The sequence below is a fragment of the Motacilla alba genome, chromosome Z, assembly GCF_015832195.1.
Source record: "Motacilla alba alba isolate MOTALB_02 chromosome Z, Motacilla_alba_V1.0_pri, whole genome shotgun sequence".
Lineage (NCBI taxonomy): Eukaryota > Metazoa > Chordata > Aves > Passeriformes > Motacillidae > Motacilla > Motacilla alba.
The window spans coordinates 70,197,719-70,220,586 of record NC_052046.1 but is presented as its reverse complement, the minus strand read 5'-3'; the positions used below and the strand labels follow the sequence as shown (position 1 = coordinate 70,220,586).

The 22,868-nt window shown below is 50.3% G+C and overlaps 1 protein-coding gene across 1 annotated transcript; it reads right to left on the bottom strand.

Annotated features, from left to right (window-relative positions):
* Positions 1-8,428: 8,428 nt before the first annotated feature.
* LOC119696077 (serine/threonine-protein kinase PAK 3-like) lies at positions 8,429-22,835 on the bottom strand. The gene is made up of 14 exons (XM_038125595.1): positions 21,502-22,835; positions 19,740-19,871; positions 17,824-17,958; positions 17,211-17,546; positions 16,695-16,784; positions 16,127-16,292; positions 15,754-15,817; positions 15,001-15,049; positions 14,116-14,228; positions 13,379-13,496; positions 12,599-12,698; positions 11,951-12,147; positions 9,929-10,066; positions 8,429-8,548 (listed from the first exon to the last, which is right to left on the bottom strand). Exons 1-14 carry the CDS (start codon positions 21,631-21,633, stop codon positions 8,429-8,431), a joined length of 1,890 nt encoding a protein of 629 aa, XP_037981523.1. The 5' UTR covers positions 21,634-22,835.
* Between the last annotated feature and the right edge of the window lie 33 nt (positions 22,836-22,868).

The following is a 22,868-nucleotide window of genomic DNA, read 5'->3' as shown; positions in this document are numbered from 1 at the left end:
GTGGCACAACTCTGAGGGCGTGGCAGAGCTCTGAGGGTGTGGCATGGCTCTGAGGGTGTGGCATGACTCTGAGGGCGTGGCACAACTCTGAGGGTGTGGCATGGCTCTAAAGGGCATGGCATGGCTCTGAGGGTGTGGCAAAACACTGAGGGTTTGGCTTGGCTCTAAAGGGCGTGGCATGGCTCTGAGGGCGTGGCATGGCACTGCAGGTGTGGCACACCTCTGAGGGCATGGCACAGCTCTGAGGGTGTGGCACAACGCTGAGGGCGTGGCACAGATCCGAGAGTGTGGCACAACTCTGAGGGCGTGGCATAGCTCTGCAGGTATGGCACAGCCCTGGGGGTGTGGCAGGGCTGTGAGGGCGTGGCACGGCTGTGAGGGCGTGGCAGAGCTCTGAGGGTGTGGCACAGCTCTGAGGGCAAGTCACTACTCCAAGGGCGTGGCACAACTCTGAGGGCGTGGCACAGCTCTGAGGGCGTGGCATGGCTCTGAAGGCGTGGCACCCCTGTGAGGGTGTGGCACTGCTCTGAGGGCGTAGCAGAGGTCTGAGGGCGTGGAAGAGCTCTGAGGGCGTGGTATGCCTCTGAAGGTGTGGCACAGCTCTGCAGGTGTGGCACTGCTCCGAGGGCGTGGCTCGGATCCGAGGGTGTGGCACGGCAGTTTGCGTGGCAGTTGGCGCAGGCAGGGCTGGGTTGCCGCTCTTCTTGCCAGTAAGGTTTACTGCGTGCTGTGTGCGGTGTTTTTGTTGCTTGGTTGGTTTTGGGGTTTCTGTTAGTAACGATTTGTACACGATCGAAAACTGTAGTTAGTACGAGTGTGTGTCATCAAATGGAACCCTCCAAACAGGATACAGTTGTCCAGACCCATTCCTGTGCAGAGTGCTTGAGCCTATCAGTGGTTTCAGGGAGCGTTGGGGAGGAAACCTGTCTGTGGTGGGAACAGGTGAACGATCTCCTTTTAAAGTGAGAAGTGTGACGGGACGGGGTGGGGAGAGAGAGAGAGGGAGAGAGGAGCCCCCGGAGTCAAAGATCAATCCTCATGGAGGTAATGATCAGTGCTCAGTTTATTGCAAATCTGAGGGTACATTTATATGGTAATGCCGGGTTCAGCGACATGGGAATATATTTGATTGGTTACAAAGCAAAAAGCTAACATAGCTTTAGTCACGTAGCATATCTTGGCAAAAGTATCAATAGAACATCTTGCCCCATATCTTCTTTTCTTATCCTCAGAACATCCTGCTTCACATCCCTTTTCCTTGGGCACATCTTGGCAAGTGTCTCCATACTGTCTGTCCAAGGGCAGCACATCTCTGCTAGCACGTCTCTGCTAGCAGGCACGCATGCAGGGTTGTGCAAGCAGGCCTCTCAAACCAGTGTCTGCTTAAAATGCTCTCTTCATCCTTTCACTGGTGGCTGAGCTTAGAGAGGAAGTTGAAGCACTAAGGAGTATCAGGGACAGTGAAAGGGAAATAGAATGGTGGAGTTCAGCTCTTCCATCCTTGAGGGAAGCCCACCGAGAGGCAGAGGAGTCCCATGCCTCTCACCGTCAGGCAATAGAAGGGCACTTGGTAGGTGAAGGGGAGTGGAAATGGGTACCTACTGGAGGAGGTCATAATAAAAATTCCTCCCGACCCCCATCCCCAAGCCAGGTGCCATTTCAGAATAGGTATGAAGCCCTGGATCTAGAGAGTCAGCCAGATGATTTAGAAGACAATTGTCTGCCCAGTGAGCCTCCCAGTTACGACTCATGTGTGAGAAGGATTACCACGACTAACATCAAAAAGAAAAGAATGGTAATCATGGTGGGTGATTCTCTTCTGAGGGGAACAGAGGGCCCCATCTGTCAAGCAGACCCAGCCCACAGAGAGGTCTGGTGCCTCCCTGGGGCCCGGGTACGAAATATCACGGAGAGACTTCCCGGGCTGATTCAGCCCTCTGATTATTACCCACTGCTGATACTCCAGGCTGGCAGTGATGAGATTGAAAAGAGGAGTGTCAGGGCAATTAAAAGGGACTTTAGGGCACTGGGACAAGTAGTTGACAGGACAGGGCTACAGCTGGTCTTTTCCTCAGTCCCTTTGGTGGCTGAGAAAAATGGTGAAAGGAATAGGAGAGCTCACATCATCAACAAGTGGCTCAAGGGCTGGTGTCATCAGCAGAATTCTGGATTCTTTGATCATGGGGCAACTTTATGTCAGTCACCTGGCCTGCTGGAACCAGATGGGCTCCATCTCTCAGTTGAGGGCAGAAGGCTTTTAGCTCATGAACTGGCAGAAGTTGTTGAGAGGGCTTGAAACTAGGTCTGAAGGGCAAAATGGGATGCATCTGGGCTGTCTGGAAGCAGGCCCAGGGGTGGTAAGCCTGAGATAGGAGTGAAATCAGCAGCCCAGCTGAGGTGCATGTATACCGATGCACGCAGCATGGACAAGAAACAAGAAGAGCTGGAGGCCACGGGACAGCAGCAGAGCTATGATGTAATTGCCATCCCAGAAATGGGGTGGAAGGACTCACATGGCTGGAGTGCTGCACTGGATGGCTACAAGTTCTTCAGAAGAGACAGGAAAAGGGAGAAGAGGTGGAACGGTGGGCCTTTATATTAGGGAGGCTTTTGATGCCATGGGTATTGAAACTAATGACAATGAAGGTGAATGCCTATGGGTAAGAATTAAGGGGAAGGCCAACAAGGCAGATATCCTACTGGGAGTCTGTTATCATCCAGCCAAGCAGGAAGAAGAGGCGAACAATTCATTCTATAAACAGCTAGAGAATGTTTCTGGATCATCAGCCCTTTTTCTTGCTGGCAGTTTCAACCTGCTGGACATTTGTTGGGAACTCAATAGAGCTGAAAAAAGGCAGGTCAGAAAATTTTTAGAGTTTGTGGAGGACAACTTTTTGTCACAGCTGGTGGGTGAGCCCACCAGGAGCTGGACTATGTTAGATTTGTTATTTGCAAATAAAGATGGGTTGGTGGGAGATGTGGTGGTTGGAGGTTGCTTAGGGCACAGTGCTCATGCAATTATAAACTTCTCAACATTTGGTGAAATCAGGAGGAACATTAATAAGACTTTCACATTTGACTTCTGGAGGGCAGACTTTGTCCTATTCAGGAAACTCATTCAGAGAGTTCCTTGGGAAGCAGCCCTTAAAAACAAAGGAGTTCAGGAAGGGTGGGCCTGCTTCAAAATGGAGATCTTGAGAACACAAGTACAGACTGTTCCTATGTGCTGAAAGATGAGTGACGAGGCAAACATCCAGCCTGGATGGGCAAGGAGGTTTTGGAGGAACTTAGGAATAAACAAAGGATGTATTATCTTTGCAAGGAGCGTCAGGTCTCTCAGGAAGTATTTAAGGGGGCTGCTAGAGCATGTAGGGGAAAAAATTAGGGAGGCCAAAGCTCAGTTTGGACTTAAAATGGTGACTTTTGTAAAGGATATTTAAAAAATGTCTTTAAAAAGATATTAATGATAAAAGGAAGAGTAAGATCAACCTTTGTTCTTTATTAGATGCAGAAGGGAACTTAGTAACTGCAGCTGAGGAATAGACAGAGGTGCTTAACACCTTCTTTGCCTCCGTTTTTAGTGGGAAGACTTGCTTTGAGGACAACTGTCTTCTTGGGTTGCTCGATGATATCAGGGAGCAGAATGATCCCCCCGTTATCCAAGAGGAGGCAGTCAGAGAACTGCTGAGCTGCTTAGATGTTCATAAATCCACGGGTCCAGATGGGATCCATCCCAGGGTGATGCGGGAGCTGGCAGATGAGCTTGGGAAGCCGCTCTCCATCATTTACCAGCAGTCCTAGCTCACTGGTGAGGTTCCAAATGACTGAGGCTGGCCAATGTGACAAGCATTCATAAAAAGGGTGGAAAGGAGGATCCTGTTAATTATAGGCTGGTCAGCCTGACCTCAGTACCTGGTAAGGTGATGGAACAGGTTTTACTGAGTGTCATCATGCAGCACCCACAGGATGGCCAGGGTATCAGAGCCAGCCAGCAGGGCTTTAGGAGGGGTAGGTTGTGTTTGACCAACCGGATCTCCTTTTTATGACCAAGTGACCCACCTGGTGGATGCAGGAAAGGCTGTGGATGTTGTCTATGTGGACTTCAGCAAGGCCTTTGTCATGGTTTGACCCTGGCCCAATGCCAGTGCCCCCATGAAAACCCATCCTCCCCTGGTGTCTGCTGTGAGATGTGATCAGAGACAGAGCAAAGCAGGCCTCCACTTGCAAACAAAAGGAAAAAAAAAACTTTATTAGCACACAATTATAAAATGGACACACAGAGCAGAATGGAAACCTGTCAAACATTCCTCCTCCCCCCACTCAATTCTCACAGAATGACACAAAACCTCAGTTCTTCATCCAGTCCATCACACTCTTCAAATAATCAACACAGTCCATCTCCACCCTTCCGACAATCACCTCTCATTTCATCAAGGAGAGAAGAGCCCCCCCTTGTGCCACAGGCCAATCCCCGTCACTCAACAACTGCACGTCGTGACTTCTTCCTTCCATGTTCAGTGCTCTCACCACTGCACATGGACCAGAGCTGCTTTTAGGGTTTCCCTTTCAAGAATGCCCAGTTCCAGAAGAGAACGACAGTCTCTCACTGTTTTGGGACACCAGTCCCCCCCAATATTTCACCCCCTGGGGCCGAGGGGTCTCACCATTACTCATCACCTGTCGTCTCCGCTCACGTCACTCCTTGGCGCCGCCTCCTCCTGTTCGGGACACCAGTCCCCCCCAATATTTCACCCCCTGGGGCCGAGGGGTCTCACCATCACTTCTTTGGCGCCGCCTCCCCCTAAAATGCAGTCTCTGTATTACAGGAAAGATTCTGCTCATGGCTATACAAGAAAGAGTCCAGCCAAAAAGCCACTCTATCATCTCCTCCACCTAGGATTTCCTCAGCTTCTCTCCGTCGTTCTTCACTTGCACCGCTCTCTCACCTTTTATATTTCCTCTCATCCGTCTCTCTCTCCTTCGACTCCCGGAGGATCAGCATTTGCCAGGTTTCCACCTTCCGCAGAAGGGTTAAAATCACAGTCTCTGCTCAGCTTGAACTCCCACACTGCTACACACTCTTCATTGGGCACGGTTCCCATTGCCCCCCCCACTTCTCTTCCTCGGCCCGGCCGGTGATATCAAGTTCAAGATAGCACTGGCACCTCTCTCTCACACTCTCTCTCCCGAGGAGGGGGGGCTGCCCACTGCTTCTCTGAGTTCCTCCACCCCTCCGTCTCTGTGGGGAACTCGCTCTTATCCAAGCCATCACCTCCCGTCTTCGGCCCATGGCTCCGGCCTACCTCCTTCGGCCACGTGGCCTTCCCCTCCCCCACCCAGCCCGAAGCTGGGCAGGGGAGGTCTGAACACTTCCATCCACCGGAACCAAGAGAGCCAAGATCCTGTGAGTTCTCGCTTTTAACCCCCTGTGTTCTCAGAGGCGGATCCATATCCTCAATGGTCAAACCAGGTGCCAATATCCACATCTGGGCACTTATTGGTTTGACCATTACCACCTCCCAAAAACTCATTTCCTCTCAAACCACGACACCTTTGACACTGTCTCCCACATCATACTCCTGGAGAAGCTGCAGCCCCCGGCTTGGACAGGAGCACTTAGTGCTGGGTTCAGAACTGGCTGCATGGCCGAGCCCAGAGAGTGGTGGTGAGCGGTGCTGCATCCAGCTGGGGCCAGTCACCAGTGGTGTCCCTCAGGGCTCTGTGCTGGGACCAGTTCTATTTAATATTTTTATAGATGACATGGATGAGGGCATCGAGTCCTGCATTAGTAAATTTGCAGACAACACTAAGCTGGGAGCTTGTGTTGATCTACTGGAAGAAAGGAGGGCTCTGCAGAGAGACTGAGATTGGTTGGATGGATGGGCAGAGTCCAACAGCATGAAGTTTAATAAGTCTAACTGCCGAGTTCTACATTTTGGCCACAAAAATCCCCTACAACGTTACCAGCTGGGGACAGTGTGGCTGGACAGTGCTCAGGCGGAAAGGGACCTGGGAGTGCTGGTCGACAGCCGGTTGACTATGAGCCAGCAATGTGCCCTGGTGGCCAAGAAGGCCAATGGCATCCTGTCCTGCATTAGGAATTGTGTGACCAGTAGGAACAGGGAGGTCATTCTCCCTCTGTACTCGGAGCTGGTGAGACCGCATCTGGAGTGCTGTGTCCAGTTCTAGGCCCCTCAATTTAGGAAGGACGTCTTGATGCTTGAGCATGTCCAGAGGAGGGCAACGAGGCTGGTGAGGGGCTTGGAACACAAATCCTATGAGGAATGTTTGAAGGGGGTGGGGTTGTTTAGCCTTGAGAAGAGGAGGCTTAGGGGTGACCTTATTGCTCTCTATACCTTCCTGAAGGGAGGTTGTAGATAGGTGGGGGTCGGTCTCTTCCACCAGACAGCAAGTGACAGAACACAAGGACACAGTCTCAAGCTACGTCAGGGAAGGTACAGTTTGGATATAAGGAAAAAAATTTCACCGAAAAAATAAAAAAATACTGGAATTGTCTTCCCAGAGAGGTGGTAGAAGCACCATCTCTGGGTGTGTTTAAAAAAAGACCAGACATGGCACTTGGTGCTATAGTCTAGTTGAGCTGTTAGGGCATAGGTTGGATTTGATGATCTTAGAGGTCTCTTCCAACCTCATTATTCTGTGATTCTGGGATTCTGTGATTCAGTCTGGGCTGTGCCCAGCACAGCTTCATTTCCCCTCGGGAGCAGCCAGCTGCCACCTGGGCTCTGAGAGTGGAGAATTTGCCCGCTGCCAGCAAGAGGCACCAGAGCCCGGCTGCTGCCTCTTGCAGCTCCAAGGGCCTCCTTGCAGCCCGCCTCTGCCCAGGCTCGGGCTGCTGCGGGCTCTGCCGGGGCTCTGCTGGGGCCCCAGCCCGGGCAAGGCCGGGCCCGCTCTCACCTCACAGCCGCTGGCAGCTCTGCACCACAGGAGACCTTCCAGAGCAGCCTCTCTGGTCTTTCTGCTTTCTCACATGAGCAAGGCTCTCCTTCCGCCAAAGAGATTGCACTTAGGGATACCAATCCAAGTGGCAGGAACCCAAATGCTCTCTGTTACGATGAACGAGGCCAGATTTCAAAGAAAAATGTAAAAGGCTCTCGTTTATTTAAAAATAAGCCGCAAGGAACGGAGGGTCCAAGATAAGCTTGAACCCCCTCACAACAGCTCAAAGATATCAACGTGTTACGAACATGCTGGGTTCTCTCTCCCACCAACTGACCCCACCGCCCACGGAACAGAAAGAACCCTGCCCAACTGAAAACTCCCTTTTTTATAACACCCCTTAGGTCCAGGATTCATGGGATTTGGATTCGCGCACTGATTGGTGGAACCTCGGTGCTCTGATTGGCCTGGGATGTCCATTCTGGGCCAAGCATTTCTTCAGGGCTTCGAACGATTGGTTGGTGTCTTGGTGCAATCACCCTTCGCCTCGTCTGGCCATTGCCTCCACCAAATCCAAACCCCCTGCCCCCTTACAACAAACAACTCCCTATTTTTCCCAAAACCAATTGAACCAAATTCATAACACTCTCCAGTTACAGCTGAAGGCCTGAATCCACACAGGATGTCTTGGCTGCCCCACTCCTCTCTTGGTTTTTCCTGCAAATGCCATTGCCTTTTCTGCCTCACGTAGAAATACCACAGCCGGGCCAAAAACTGGCCAGTGGGCCATATTCCAAAGGCAGTGTGGTCTGGAGAGGATGAAGGAAGAAGAGCCTTGCCCACTTTCAAACCATACCAAAGAAGCCATAGGTGTGTCTTAGCACCAGTAAAAAACAGCTGGTAATTCAGAATGTGATAGGTGAGTCATGCCATGACTGACTCACAATTTTTGGACAAATACCATGTATATAGATTAAGAAAAGTTTTATAGATTTATAGTTATGTTGTACCCCCCAGAGTGGTTATCAAGGGACAGCTGGAGCTGGGACATCTAGGAGGGCTGGCTTGTCACTATGGCGACATCTGAGCTCCAAGCAGGATTTGAAGAAGAGATCTCCACCACTGGACAGCGAAGAAGGGCTTGATGGACAGAACTTTGGGAGGGGTTCAAGGGTTGAAAAGGGAAAACCTTCTTTGTGAGGGAGCTGAGCACACGGTGGGGAAAAACTTTTGCTCCCAGTGCCATAACTTTTTTCTTTATTCAGTCTTCTGTTGTATTTTTGATAAGGTTTAATAAACCTTCCTAAACTAGGAAAAGTGAGTAGCTATTTGTCACAAGAAGAAAATGCTGAGCTTTCTGAAGGGGTCAGAAGGAGGGGAATCTTCCAAATAACTTGATGTTTTATAAATTTTATTTATTAATAATCCTACTCTATAAACCTATACTATAAACCTACTCTATAAATCTAAACTACTTAACAATCCTATAATCCTATTCTAGAGTCCTACTCTACAATCCTCCTCTAAGTTAGTGATGGAGATAAGATCTTGATAGATACATTCTTGTCTTCTCCTCCTTCTCCTTCTTCAAACGGTTGATGAGTGGTGCCAGGGTGCACGCTGGCTTGGCTGAAGTTACAAATGGATGCTGTCCACAGGAAAAACAAAAACAAAAACAAAAGAAAAACCAACAAAGAACAGTGAACCATATCTTTCCAAGCTCAGTGCTTTACATGCTCAATCAGGATTGCTCTGAGTCCCCAAAAGACCAAGAAAGAGGAGCGATGGGACCATCTGCTCCTCAATCATCATGTGCAGGACCTTGCCATCACAGGAGACCCTGGCCCAGAATCCCACTCATCCGCTTATTGGGATGTCTTCACCTTGCTGGCATTTTTGCCCTGCCAGTGCTCTAGAAATGGTGCTTTCTGTCCCTGGGGTTTCTTCCTTTCAGGAAACTCCAATGACTCACACAGGTTCCTGCCTTTGACAGACTGGCACTGTACTGAATTCCACAGGGAATTCAGAAAGTAGTGTCTACCTTTGCATGCCCTGCCCCTCCTGTGCTGGACGGCACCTTCCTTGCCAGCAGGGCCAGCCCAGTGGCACTGGGTGCTGCAGTTCCCTCTCTGCCACAGCACCTGGCAGTAACCCTGGCACAGTTCCCGTCTGCTTGAGTGTGCCAGGCAGCAGATGGGGCTGGGACAAGTCCCTCTCAGCTGTCCCTGTCTGCGTGCCAGAAACCCCTAAGGGTGGGCTGGGGGGCACAAAGCAGGGCCCCTCAGAGGCCCACAGTGAGCCCCCCACAGCCCCTCCTGCCCACAGCCAAATCTCTGACTGGGACTGGCTTCCTTGGGCTCCTCCAACACTGTTTCATGTCTCTGTACCCTGCATTGCTCTACTTCAATTCTTTTGCCATTAGAGAAAACTCAACACCCCACCAAATTACAAAAGAGGGTAACAGACAGAAACAGCCAGAAAACAGAGCACCTGTCCTCTCAGGAAATGCGGAGAGAGGTGGAGTTCTTCAGTTTTGTGAAGAACAGGCCCCAGGGAGACTTCATTGCCACTTTCCAAGACTTCAGAGTGGCTTTGAAGAAAGTGGGGGACACCTTTTGTAACAGGTCCAGTTACAATAGGATGTGGTGAATATTTTTAATCAAAATGGGGATCTAATCAGAGTAGGACGAAGGAAGAACTTGTTTACTTGGAGCATGGTGCCACCCTGGCACAGGTTGCCCCAAGAGCTTGTAAGTGCCCCATCCCTGCAACCAGGTCAGGTGGCAAAGGGCTCTGAGCAGTCTGATCTCTTCAAAGATGTGCCTGGTCACGGCAGGACAATTGCACCAGAGGACCTTTACAGGGCCCTGCCAGCCCAGCCCAGTCTAGGATTCCTCACCATTTTCATTTGAAAGAGCACCAAGAGTGGAGGTAAGGAGGAAGAGGGCTCATCTGATGCCTTGGATTTCAGTGGAGGAGGAGCCCATCCCATAGATCCTGTTTCACCTGCAGCCCCTTTGCATTTTACCTGCAGAAGCTCCTTGGCAGACCAGCGACACGTCACCTCTGTCTGCAGGCAGCAGCTCAGGAAGTCACACAGGCAAGGCGAGAATCGGTGGGGCTGCCGCAGCTGTGGTCTCCCTCTTCTGGCTGTCAGGAGTTGAGCCTAGGGAAAAAAGAAACACGAGGCTCCACCTGCTTCTTTCCCATCTTGAACTGCTCTCCCAGATCCCAGTGTTTAAGCTCCAATCTGCAAGTGGCAGTTTCTGGCCTGGCAGAGACCCAGAGATGACTTTCCTTTACCAACCAAAAACCCAAACTGCAATGCAGCCACAGCATTTCCAATATCCAGCAAATCTTGCCTTGGCAGCTGATTTCATTGCCTGACCTAGTAAGAGGGAGCTACATCAGCAAAGCATGTTTCCTTCCCTGAGGAGTCACACCAGCTTGCCAGGCTTTTTGGAAGACGGACATTGCTATACTAACTGTACTATTTCCAAGGCTTAGTACATGAAAGGCATCTCTGCAGTGCTTCTTGGTCCCTGAAGCACAACTGCCATAAAACAAATCGAGCTTCATCGAGCTTCTTGTCCTCTTCTAGAAAAGAGTGGTAATTGGAGGGAAAGAAAGGAAATCCACCAGGTATTCCTCAGGAAAGGAAACAAACATTTGGAATCTTACATTCAACACAGACACATTAAGATGCATGCACAAATATGTTGAGATGAAAATGCCTGCTTGGGCACACAGGAGCCACTTGTAGCTCTGACTCTCAGCTGCAAGTTTCAGCTTCTTTATGTGGCAAATGGAAACATTTCCATGGTCAAATCAGGGGAAATGGTGCCATGCCTACGGTCACCCTCTGCTCATTGCAATACTCAAATCAATGCATTAATGGTGTGCCCATTGTGGAAAGTGTTGGGTAAGAAATGGGAGGCTTGGTGGGATCTCCATGACCCCAGGCTGTGGCCTGGTCCCTATAAAAATGCCCATCCCAATACTAACAGCTCTGTGCTGGTGGTGCTGACAGTGACCAAAGAGACTTTGCTATTATCCTCTTCAAGCCAAAGGAAAATTTCCAAGCCTAAACCAGCAAACACACTCCCCTTGAGTATAAATAATTATGGCAGCTTTCTTTCCTTTTCCCACACCACCAGAGGTCACAAAGAGGGTTTTATCCTGTCCCTCTGCAGCTGTGCTCAGCCACCAGACATGGTGGGGAGCTGGAGTTCTCACTGCCATTAGAACTGTGCAGGCCAGGGATGGCCCCGCTCCTGTGGTAGAGCAACACAGCACCGGTGTCAACTGCCCACCTTGGATCCCAGCCCAAGCACCTGGCTGCAAGCTCATCAACTTGTTAAAGTACCAAGAAACAGCCAAGGGTTTTTTGTTTTTGGAGTACAATTCTAACTGCAGTTGGAGAAAAACACATCCTAAACTCATCCAGGCCATCCACGCACATGACTGAACAATGTACAGATGACTTGAAAGCCTGAAAGTTTTAAAGACCCACAGGATTTGGAAAAAATGCTAGAGTATGGAGGAAAATTGATGTGCTGTGGTTAAAAAAGGAAAAAGAAAGCAAAACTACTTGGGCATTGCTTTGGTGGTTATTTCTTTCTCGTTTTTTCTATTTTTCTTTTTCTTTCTTATCTTTCTTTCTTTTTTTAATTGAAACTGGGAAAGTATACCCTCCATTTCTCAGGATACTTATCATATATCTAAGCCCTCCACTGAAAAATTCTTGTCTGTCAGAGACAGAGCTCCAACAGGGTTCCAACAGCAAATGAGAAATGTCAGGCATGGCTGGAGGCCAAAGTGGCAGGTTTCTGAACTGCTTAGATTTCTGAACTGCTTAGGTTTCTGAACTGCCACTTCCCTTCTGATGCAACCAAATCTACAGCAGATGCTGATGTGCTGCAGAGACATTCTTAGAAGGGGACCTTGGTGGAAGTGATGCTAGCAGATGGCAATGGGATTTTGTCCAATGGAACAGAGAACATGGAACAGGTGAGAAAGAGAGCGGGATCAGTGAGGATTTGCTCCTTACCGAAACAGGAGTTGCAGCCCTGTAAGGAACTTCTCGTTCCACCATTTCGATGCCCACGATTCCAAATGACCATATGTCCACTTTGGGGCCATATGGTTGACCTGTCACCACTTCAGGTGCCATCCACCCAGAAGTGCCGGCCACGGAGCTCCGTCTACTCTGCTCAGGGGTGAGCTGAGCAAAGAGGCCAAAGTCAGCTGTGGAGAAAACAGCAAACCATGAAAGTCTGCTCCAGTTAGGAAACCAAGCAAAAGAATTCCCCACTCTCAGTCTAAGAATGTGCTGTTAAATCTCCTGGAGAACTGTCCATGCTCAGTTTCCTTGGGGCTTTAGCCAAGGAAGTATGGAATTGGCCACTTCCAAAAAAACCCAGGTTCTTTAACGCTGCTCACAGCAGTGGCCTTTATTCCCCTGAAGCTTTAGATTGTAGCTCCCTCCCTCTGGAAGGGACACACACAGAGCAACGCCACTCTTGACTGCTTGTGGTTCCTTGTCATACCTCTGTGCATGTGGCAACTGTGTCACCAGCTCACAGCAGGTGTCCCTGCACTGCCACCAGCACCACTTTTGGGGAGCTGCTGGCAGTCACTCAAAGCAGCCGCGCACCCACATGCCTGGAACGCTGCACCTGACCAAGAATATACTGACCCAGCTTGACAGAGCCGTCGGTTCTGAGAAGGATGTTGCAGCTCTTCACATCTCGGTAGATCACGTGGTTTGAGTGAAGAAAATCCAGTCCTTGCAAGCACTGAGAGAGAAAAGAGAAAGAGGAGGGCAAAAATGAGTGATGTGATTTCATCACAGAAGAAAGGAAACAAAGGATCTAAAAGATTCCCCAGGGGAATGGAGAGTAATGGCAGACCACAGTGCCACTGAGAGGAAGAGCTTGCTGCTGCAACACTTGCAGAGCAGGACCTTTCTGAGGAAAGGCATGTCAGCTTTTGAAAGAGCAACAGCACCTGCTGTTCTAGACTGTCCCCTGCAAACCAGCCAGGATGACTCCTGCTGCAGGGGATGTGCTCAGAAGCAAAGAGCATTTTGGCTGCATTCCTATCCTTTTTAGCTGAGGACTGAGAGAAACGAGTCTCTCTTTTTCCTTTACTGTTCATTTCAAATCCTGCCAGCAGCACCTTTGCTTTTACAGGCAAGGAATGCAGTGAAGACAGACAAAAGTTTAGGGAGGCAAGCTGGAGAACAGCAAATACAAGAGGCAGAGCAAGAGTACAACAGCAGGAGATAAGAGTGCAAGAACTGAGCACAGTGAGGGTGGGGACACTGGCAGGCCTTTCACTTGAGATGCTTTTACTTGCCCATAGCATACCAGCAAGACCGAAACAAAGCCTGGCACATGAAATCACTCCAGATCTGAGCCCCTGTTTCCCAGACAATCCTGCCCAAGTCCTTGGAAACACAGATGGGATTGCTGACCTCCCGACTGATGGCTGCCATCTCATCTTCAGACAGGTGGGTCTGGCTGATGACATCACTCAGAGTGCCTCCGTCCATGTACTCCATAACCAGCCAGAGCTCCTCACCCAGAAGGTAGCTGAAAGAATGAAACAAGAGTGTGGATATGAACATGTGTGGCTAGGTTGTTTTCTTGATTGATTCTTGTTTCCAGGTCCCTTTGTGACAAGGACAGAATCAAAGGAATAGACATTCCCTCTTGGCTGTGCATTGTTTGCAATCTGTGCAGTCTCAAGGAGAAAGGCAAGGAGATGTCTTAGATGGCCAGCAGGTAAAAAATGCAGTTTAGTAACAGATAAAAAAACTGTTTCACTGTGCGTTTCTGGAAAGAAGCACCTAGTCTTGCTGGCATGCAAACAATGGAAAAGAGGGGACACAATCCAAGGGAAATCCTTCTTAGTTTTCCTGGACATAAAAAGACACCTGAAAAAAATCAAGCCCCAAAACAAAGTGGTGGCTGTGAACATACTGGCTATTGATTTAGTAAGATATGACTGATCCAGTTTTTTGAATAATTTTCAAACTCTGTGTGCTAGGGAAGACTCATGCAGACAAGATGCACTCTCTTCTTATCCATTGGAGATGAAAAGAGCAATAATAATGAACCAATAATTTCAGCTCTATTTTCTGCCAGTGACCAAAGTGGGCTTTTACCTCGCATGTTTGCTAAATGTAAAGAAATATTCACAAACACTCACCTATCTAAATAGTTGACCAGGTTGGGATTCCTGTTCATCTTCATGACCATGAGTTCATTGACTTTTAGTTCCTTCTTCCTCAGTCCTTGAAGATTTATTTTCTTTATGGCCACCTGAAATGACATGGAAGATCAGTAGCGTGAGAAGTTGGATGCACGAGACCACAACGCACATGGAGCGAGTGATTTTTGCAGTGACACAGCTGAGCTGTGCCAAACGGCCTTGTGATTAGGCACTGCAGGAATTAGGAGCTGACATTGCAACAGCCCATTTCTCTGCTCCCTTGGGGCGCAGCTACAGGACGCTGGCATTTTGCCACTGACGTTTTGCCTTGTCCACTTGGTAACAGTGGTGTCTCAACTATCAGCCCCCAACCTCTGACCCCGCTCTCTGCTGCTTTGTATGGGATTCAGAAGAAGTAATCCATGCCTTAATCCTCTGTGGATCCATCTTGGGCTGTGGGCAGGGCTTAGGGCTTTTAGGGACGCCTTGCAGACCTCTCCCTAGGTGCAGTTGCCAAGTGCAGCACTGCAGGTGGCTAAGGAACTACCAGTAACTTTCAGAAGTGTTTGCTGGCAGGCAGAAATGAGAATTCAGGACTCTGTAGCCCCAAAGAGCAGGGAGGTGCTCTAAGGCACCCCCTTTGTTTTTGCAATGGAGAGCGAGTGAGCGCGTCCTTCTCTGCAAGGAAGCGCTGCCCTCCGTGCCTTCCTTCGGGCAGCTGAGGAGGACAAAGTCTGTCCCAAATGTGTTTTGCAGGCTGGTGCCACTCTGTGCTTCTTGTGCCTTTTCAGCACAGCTCCAGCCAAAGCTCCAGCCACAGCTCACACCAGAGGGGAAAGCCCCTCAAGAGCAGCAGAGTCTGAGGGGACTGTTGACATTTACCTCTCCTCCTGTGGCATTGTCGAGTGCTCTGCAAACATCTCCAAAAGTCCTAGAAACAAAACAGAAGCAGAGAAAGGAGAAGATGTTTAGCTCTTAGAGTGAAAGCCAGCCCAGCCAGGAGATCTCTGCTGTAAATGCCAAAAACCTGCAGGATGCAGGAGGGCTCTGCCAGAAGGCAGATGATGCATTTTCCTCTCAAGGGCATGGGCACTGGGCCTGTTCCTGAAGCGCTGGGGTTTACTGCCTCAGCTCCTAAAGAGAGCTTCTTCTTTCATCTTGGGTTTCAGTTTCTAAACTGTTCAGTTTTTATCCTGACCACAGAGTATCTTCTTCAGCAAACTCTTGGAAAGAAATGTTCCTGAGAACTGTTATCTGACAGCTATCAGGGAGGAGGTTGCTCTTTCAGGCAAGCAAGATTCTTTCCCTTTTATTAGTGTGGCTGTATGATTTAGAGCTATACAAAAATGCAAAGGAAAATAACACAAAACTGTCCCACACTTGAGAGAGGAGATTTTCCAGGTCCTGTTCCTTGCTGCAGGCAAGATCTTGGCAGCATGGAGGTGTCTCTGACAATGCCTTCTGAGCCCACTCACAAGTTCTGAGCTGCGCTGAGAGATGGGACAAGCTATCCCCAGTGTCTGAACATGGGGATAGATGTCTGTTTGCAGCTTGCCTGACTTCACACTGGATAGACATTCCACCAGAAAAACACCTGGCCCATGCTTGTGTAGAAGTAACTGCGGTTGGACTCACCCACTGCCAATATTTCCCAGTTCAGTGTATTTCAAAATCGGATTTTCCTTGTTCACCATTCTCCCTGAGGGAAACAAAATGCAAGATGCTGACGTTAAAGCAGAGATCCCAGCTTGCAGGAGATAGAAAAGGCAGCCCCGCTGTCTGGAGCTCTGAGCCCTTTGGGGTCAGCTGGGTAACTACAACAACAACCAGGCAGACAGCTCTGCAGCACAGGTGGCCAGCACAGAGACTGATTTTCTACTGCAGTTCCTGAGGGGAAATGTCCCTAAATGTCCCTGTGACACCAAATTTAGGAGAAACATTCGGTACAGCTCTGCTGACACGTGCACACAATACCCTGCCCCTCAGACAAGAAATACAGCAGACGTACTCAGTAGCTCCAGGGAGTCATCCTCGATGTCCTGTCGCTGAGCAGCAGCTGGGTCAGCATGGGAGGTGAACAAACGGCCCCGGCTCCACTTCTCAAGTCGGGGAGCAAATGCTCCTTTAGACAATGCTGCTGCTGCAGCAGGTTTGTTGACAGAGCCCGTGTAGATCTGGGACAAGAAATGAGTTTATGTCAGAAAGGTGGCTGGCAGAGATTACCTTGAGATCCCTTTCTGAAATGCAAGTCCTTAGGAAGGTGCTGTCAGCTACATGCAGGGCTCTTAAATGTTTATTTTTCTGGTGTCCACATCTCAAACTGGATGGGCCAAAACCAAAGACTAGTTTTACTCAAGTTCATGGCCAGATTCATGTTCCATTTGCAGGGATTTTCCAAAGGATGACTGCCTCAATCACCATTCTACTTCCTCTCAAGGATTCCTTTCCCCCTCCAAGGGCTGCAGACACACTTGCAGCTCCTTGTTCAAGTATTCTGCCTCCTCCCACCGTGTCCTCTTTTCCTGCACCATCTTCAGGTCATGCTCAACCTGTAGCACTTCTGGTGGGGATGCTACCTGTGCCTCATGCCAGTCTTGGGGCTCTTCATGGCCAGACACTCGCTGGTAGTCTTCGCAGGCTGCACGGTGAGATGTCAACACTTGCACCTCAAGTCAAACAGAACAAAGCAGTCAGAGACTACAGCTTGTCCCTGTCAGCCAAGAGTCATCGACTGTAAGTGAAAGGAAAGAACAGATTGACAAGGGATACAGACAGCTTATTTCAATGCTCCATCTGGGTCACCATGTTCCCCTGTAAAAACACCTCAAGAAACAAGGAGAGCAGGAACAGGCCAGCAGGAATCACTGGGGATGACTGCTGGCCAAAAGGCCAACGGACAAGTCCCACATTCCAGGGCAGCAGAGGAGATTCAGCACACCAGGAAATGTCCTTCCGGGTGACTGTGATACACACTGCAGCAGGATGGCACTCAGAGGCATGGCCCCACTCCCTGCTGCTCTGCAGTGGAAAGGCCAGAAGGGCAGAAAGCACCAGTTTGGTGACTGCAGTGACTGCATCCCTCTTCCACTCACTTGCTTTTGTAGAGCCTGAGGGAGGGGATTAAGTTTCTCTCTGACGATCTTAATTTCTTCCTCCAGCCTCTTCTCCCTTGCCTTGAAGCTAGTGTGAGCTTTCTGAAGATCTGCGTCCAACTGTTCCTTCATGTTCTCTAAAAAAGAAAGGAGAGGATGTTTCATGAGTGGAGTGGCTGCCACTCTTTCACTTACCTGGTTTTGTTGATCGCCCCTCTGCTGATGGAGATCCATCTCCTCTTGAATTCTTCTCATGTCGTCCTTGTTCCTCCTCTTCACTGCCATGATGGCACTCTGAGCTTCGGGCAGCTCTGCTTGTGGCTCTGCCTTGATGTTCTGTACACACAAATGCAGAGCCAGTGACTGGCAGCTGCCATCACGCTCAGCTTGTTCCTCTTGCTCCCTCAAAATTACATTTATTCAGCCACTTCTTTCTGCTTCCCTACCCACCTCTGCTTCCATTGCAAACCTCCTGTCCCAGTGCTGTTCTCTGCAGATTCCAAGGCTCTGTGCTTCCAGTGCCTGGGGGACTCCTGGCCTCCTCAGTCCCAAGAGCTCCCTTTTATGCCCCTCTTCCTGCCCTTCCCTCTGTCCCCTGGCGAGTCAGGCTTACCTGGCCATTCTGCTGGGGCTCTTCCACCTGCTGCCTGAGCTGCTCTTCCTGCTCTCGGGCTGGGAACAGCTCTCCCTGAGTCTGGCATGGCATCTCTGATGAAGCAATCTGCTCCTGCTCTTTCTCTAGAAGGACCTGCACAGAAAGCAAGAGAAGATGGGTTTCAACTTCCCATATGACATTTGTGGGCCAAGACCCAAAGACTGATGGGCCCACATGTTCCCAAAGCACTGTGCTGCTGCTCTGCTGGGTCATTCTCTGCCCAAGGGGAGGCACAGATTCCAAAGTGACCCTGGCACTACAATCAGGGTCCATCTGGGACTGAAGCTCCAACAGCCTGTCAGGCAGCTGACAGGCAAGGTGTGGCATTTCTCAAGGGTCGGGTGAGGGTCTCCCTCTGCTTCTGCCATGTCCTGTTTGTCTTTCAGTAGTGACTGACAGCCAGCCCTGTCCCACAGCTCCATCCTGGCTTCCTGGGTGAGCTCACTCCTTGTGAGAGACATGGAGTGTCTGTAGAGTTCATGTTTACTTCACCACTTTAAACATGGAGTATTTCCACATCTCTAGGACAGGCAGAAAATTAAAGAATTTACTGGGAGCTATAGGGTAGAAGAGACTGAAGGATAAAAACAGCTCAGAGGGGAAAAAAACACCATATCTGGAGGGGGAAACATCTCTGCCTGCTGAAAATCAGTCAATGGAACGTGTCTCTAATCCTTTTCTGAAAGGGATGCTTTAGGTGAGCTTTGCACTTCCAATTGCTTTGGACCAGAGCCAGGAGGATTCAATTATGCAAATGTTACATAGCTTAGATAGATAGATAGATAGATAGATAGATAGATAGATAGATAGATAGATAGACAGACAGATAGATAAATGTCAATCCTATAATCTCTCTTTACTGTCCTTCCTGTTGCTACACACATCAAGACTTGATAGCTATTACCCCGATCAGCAGCAATCCTGAACTTGCTCTCCTGTTGCTTCAATAAACCACACTCTTGGGGGATCTGGAGCAGGTAGGTCTTTAAGGAATGTGATCCAGAGCACTGCACTGGGAAATTCACTCTTTGTGCATCTGTGCTCGGACAACTTCTTCTCTGTGACTTGACCACACAGATTGGGCATAAGGGGCTGTAATGAAAAATGAAGCCCAGCCCCTCCCAGCTCCTTTTATTTCTGAGGACCAGCTGGTATGCAAAGGCAATGTTCACCTGATCAATTCCCAAAAAACACAAAAACTGATTCCCTGGGCAGAAAAAAGAGAGAGGAACTGTTAACTGAACCGTGAAGAGTAATGGGCTATTGACTGGCCTGACACATGAAAAGTTCCTGCTGCACCAAGGCTCATGTCTGAAATTATGTGTTCTCATCAAAAAATACGGCATCAAACAGAACTGCAAACTTCCAAAGAAAAATTCAAGTAGAATTCCTAACAGTCGAGGAAAAGGGCAGGAATAATGGAAGAAAATAACCAAAGTCATGTCCTTGCAGCTTGCCAAAAGCCAAAAGACAGCTGGCCCAAAAGACTTTGTAGAACTGAAGCAATACCCAAGGACACTGCAGACCAATTTCACAAGCCAAAGACACCTTGCCAAAAAGGGAAAAGCAACAAACAAAGGCCTGGCACCTCCAGCACTAGCACGTGTGCCCTTGGCCCTTGCGCTGCAGAAGCCAGGAGACAGAGCTTCCCTGAGTCAAGCAGCCAGATGCTCAAGCGCAGGCAGCAGCCCTTTGGGGCCTCAAGAGGCCAGCTTGAAGGCCATGTTCTGCTGTCACTGCCTGCAGGAAATGGCCAGCTCCTGGCAGGACTCCAGCACTCAGCATCCTCAGCCAGCAACAGGAAGCGCTGGCTGCTCAGCAACTTGCAGCTCTGCCTTGCACTAAAGACAGCACCAGACACAACTGGCACTTACTGGCTCGGAAGATTCAGGCTCTGCTGTGACCGGTGACGGAGGCTTGCTTTCTGGTCCCTCAATTTGCTCCTCTTGGGCTTCTTCTTCAGGAGCAGAGGGAGCCAGGAGAGAGGCGGCTCTTGCTTCAGTCATCTGTGGCAAGAGAGAAGCATGAGGGACAGGCCGTCACCTATCATTCAGAACCTCATTTCTTTTCACATCTACCACCACATCTTCTAAGGAGAAATCATGCCATTTCGTAGCGACCTGATTCTAAGTCACACCCACCACATTCTAATGGGCCAATTCAACATGGCCGTGAAGCTGATATTCCTGCCTGGCTGCTATCAGCAAGCAACGTTGTCTCTGCAAAATGGAGCTTTTAGTTCTAGAAAGCTCTGAAATGGAAAAGTGGGAAAGAGACAGCAAGGCCTTTACTGTTGCTGCTGCAGAGGTGGAAAAGGACAACTGGATCCCAATCTCAACCAGTGCTGGAAAAGGCAGGAAACCTTGTGCAGAAGCATCTTTGCTTGCTGGCAAAAGAGAAAAGGAGCAGGCCTTCCTCTCCTGGCAAAACAACAAGCCAAAACACCGCAAGATGCAAGTGTCACCCACTGCAGTGTCTAAAGCCCTTGGAGGCAGTGAGGGCATATTTGGTCGGGAAGCGGCCCTTGTGCTGAGCACTGTCAGGGAGGGATTGATGGAAGTCTGCCTGAAAGGTCCCTCACCAGCCTGCCATTGGCCAGGCTCAAGCTCCCTCAGCACCCGCTCACTGGGCTTGTGCTGCACAGCCTTGCCCAGCTGCCGTGTCCTTCTCTGCACACGCTGCAGCCCCTGCATGGCTTTCTGCTTCACAGGGGCCCTCAGCTGCACACAGCACTCCAGCTGTGGCCGCAGCGCTGCCCAGCACAGGGCCACGCTGCCTGCCCTGCTCCTGCTGCCCCACTGCTGCTGACGCAGGCCAGCAGGCCCTTGGCCTTCTTGGCCACCTGGCCACAGGCTGCCTCTTCTTCAGCTGCTCCTCACTGGCAGCACGCCCGGCTCCTTCTGCCCCACGCAGCTCCCCAGCCACAAAGTTGCCCATTTGACTTCAAATACAGCATGCGCCATTTCAACATGTCCTTGCTCTTCTGAGCAACACAAGACAGCACTCAAGCACTTGCAGCTTCACCCCCACTCCAGGCTCCAAGGCACTTGCCAAAGCTGCAAGCTTCATAGCAAAACGCATCCACACAATCTTGCCCCTTCTGCTTTTTGCCTCACAAGAAGGCTTCACAACTACGCCTTTTGTTTCTTTGGCTACACGGGACAAGAATGGCCCACACTCCCCCGCTTTGTGGACAACACAATCACCTCTGCAGCTTGCCAAAAGTCAAAAGACAGCTGGCCCAAAAGACTTTGTAGAACTGAAGCAATACCCAAGGACACTGCAGACCAATTTCACAAGCCAAAGACACCTTGCCAAAAAGGGAAAAGCAACAAACAAAGGCCTGGCACCTCCAGCACTAGCACGTGTGCCCTTGGCCCTTGCGCTGCAGAAGCCAGGAGACAGAGCTTCCCTGAGTCAAGCAGCCAGATGCTCAAGCGCAGGCAGCAGCCCTTTGGGGCCTCAAGAGGCCAGCTTGAAGGCCATGTTCTGCTGTCACTGCCTGCAGGAAATGGCCAGCTCCTGGCAGGACTCCAGCACTCAGCATCCTCAGCCAGCAACAGGAAGCGCTGGCTGCTCAGCAACTTGCAGCTCTGCCTTGCACTAAAGACAGCACCAGACACAACTGGCACTTACTGGCTCGGAAGATTCAGGCTCTGCTGTGACCGGTGACGGAGGCTTGCTTTCTGGTCCCTCAATTTGCTCCTCTTGGGCTTCTTCTTCAGGAGCAGAGGGAGCCAGGGGAGAGGCGGCTCTTGCTTCAGTCATCTGTGGCAAGAGAGAAGCATGAGGGACAGGCCGTCACCTATCATTCAGAACCTCATTTCTTTTCACATCTACCACCACATCTTCTAAGGAGAAATCATGCCATTTCGTAGCGACCTGATTCTAAGTCACACCCACCACATTCTAATGGGCCAATTCAACATGGCCGTGAAGCTGATATTCCTGCCTGGCTGCTATCAGCAAGCAACGTTGTCTCTGCAAAATGGAGCTTTTAGTTCTAGAAAGCTCTGAAATGGAAAAGTGGGAAAGAGACAGCAAGGCCTTTACTGTTGCTGCTGCAGAGGTGGAAAAGGACAACTGGATCCCAATCTCAACCAGTGCTGGAAAAGGCAGGAAACCTTGTGCAGAAGCATCTTTGCTTGCTGGCAAAAGAGAAAAGGAGCAGGCCTTCCTCTCCTGGCAAAACAACAAGCCAAAACACCGCAAGATGCAAGTGTCACCCACTGCAGTGTCTAAAGCCCTTGGAGGCAGTGAGGGCATATTTGGTCGGGAAGCGGCCCTTGTGCTGAGCACTGTCAGGGAGGGATTGATGGAAGTCTGCCTGAAAGGTCCCTCACCAGCCTGCCATTGGCCAGGCTCAAGCTCCCTCAGCACCCGCTCACTGGGCTTGTGCTGCACAGCCTTGCCCAGCTGCCGTGTCCTTCTCTGCACACGCTGCAGCCCCTGCATGGCTTTCTGCTTCACAGGGGCCCTCAGCTGCACACAGCACTCCAGCTGTGGCCGCAGCGCTGCCCAGCACAGGGCCACGCTGCCTGCCCTGCTCCTGCTGCCCCACTGCTGCTGACGCAGGCCAGCAGGCCCTTGGCCTTCTTGGCCACCTGGCCACAGGCTGCCTCTTCTTCAGCTGCTCCTCACTGGCAGCACGCCCGGCTCCTTCTGCCCCACGCAGCTCCCCAGCCACAAAGTTGCCCATTTGACTTCAAATACAGCCTGCGCCATTTCAACATGTCCTTGCTCTTCTGAGCAACACAAGACAGCACTCAAGCACTTGCAGCTTCACCCCCACTCCAGGCTCCAAGGCACTTGCCAAAGCTGCAAGCTTCATGGCAAAACGCATCCACACAATCTTGCCCCTTCTGCTTTTTGCCTCACAAGAAGGCTTCACAACTACGCCTTTTGTTTCTTTGGCTACACGGGACAAGAATGGCCCACACTCCCCCGCTTTGTGGACAACACAATCACCTCTGCAGCTTGCCAAAAGTCAAAAGACAGCTGGC

Coding starts and splice junctions, on each gene's coding strand:
- LOC119696077 (XM_038125595.1), bottom strand. CDS start 21,633: ATGACTGAAGCAAGAGCCGCCTCTCCCCTGGCTCCCTCTGCTCCTGAA. Junction 14,229..15,000: donor ACAATGCCACAGGAGGAGAG/GTAAATGTCAAC, acceptor ATGTCATTTCAG/GTGGCCATAAAGAAAATAAA. Junction 12,148..12,598: donor CGACGGCTCTGTCAAGCTGG/GTCAGTATATTC, acceptor TTTTCTCCACAG/CTGACTTTGGCCTCTTTGCT.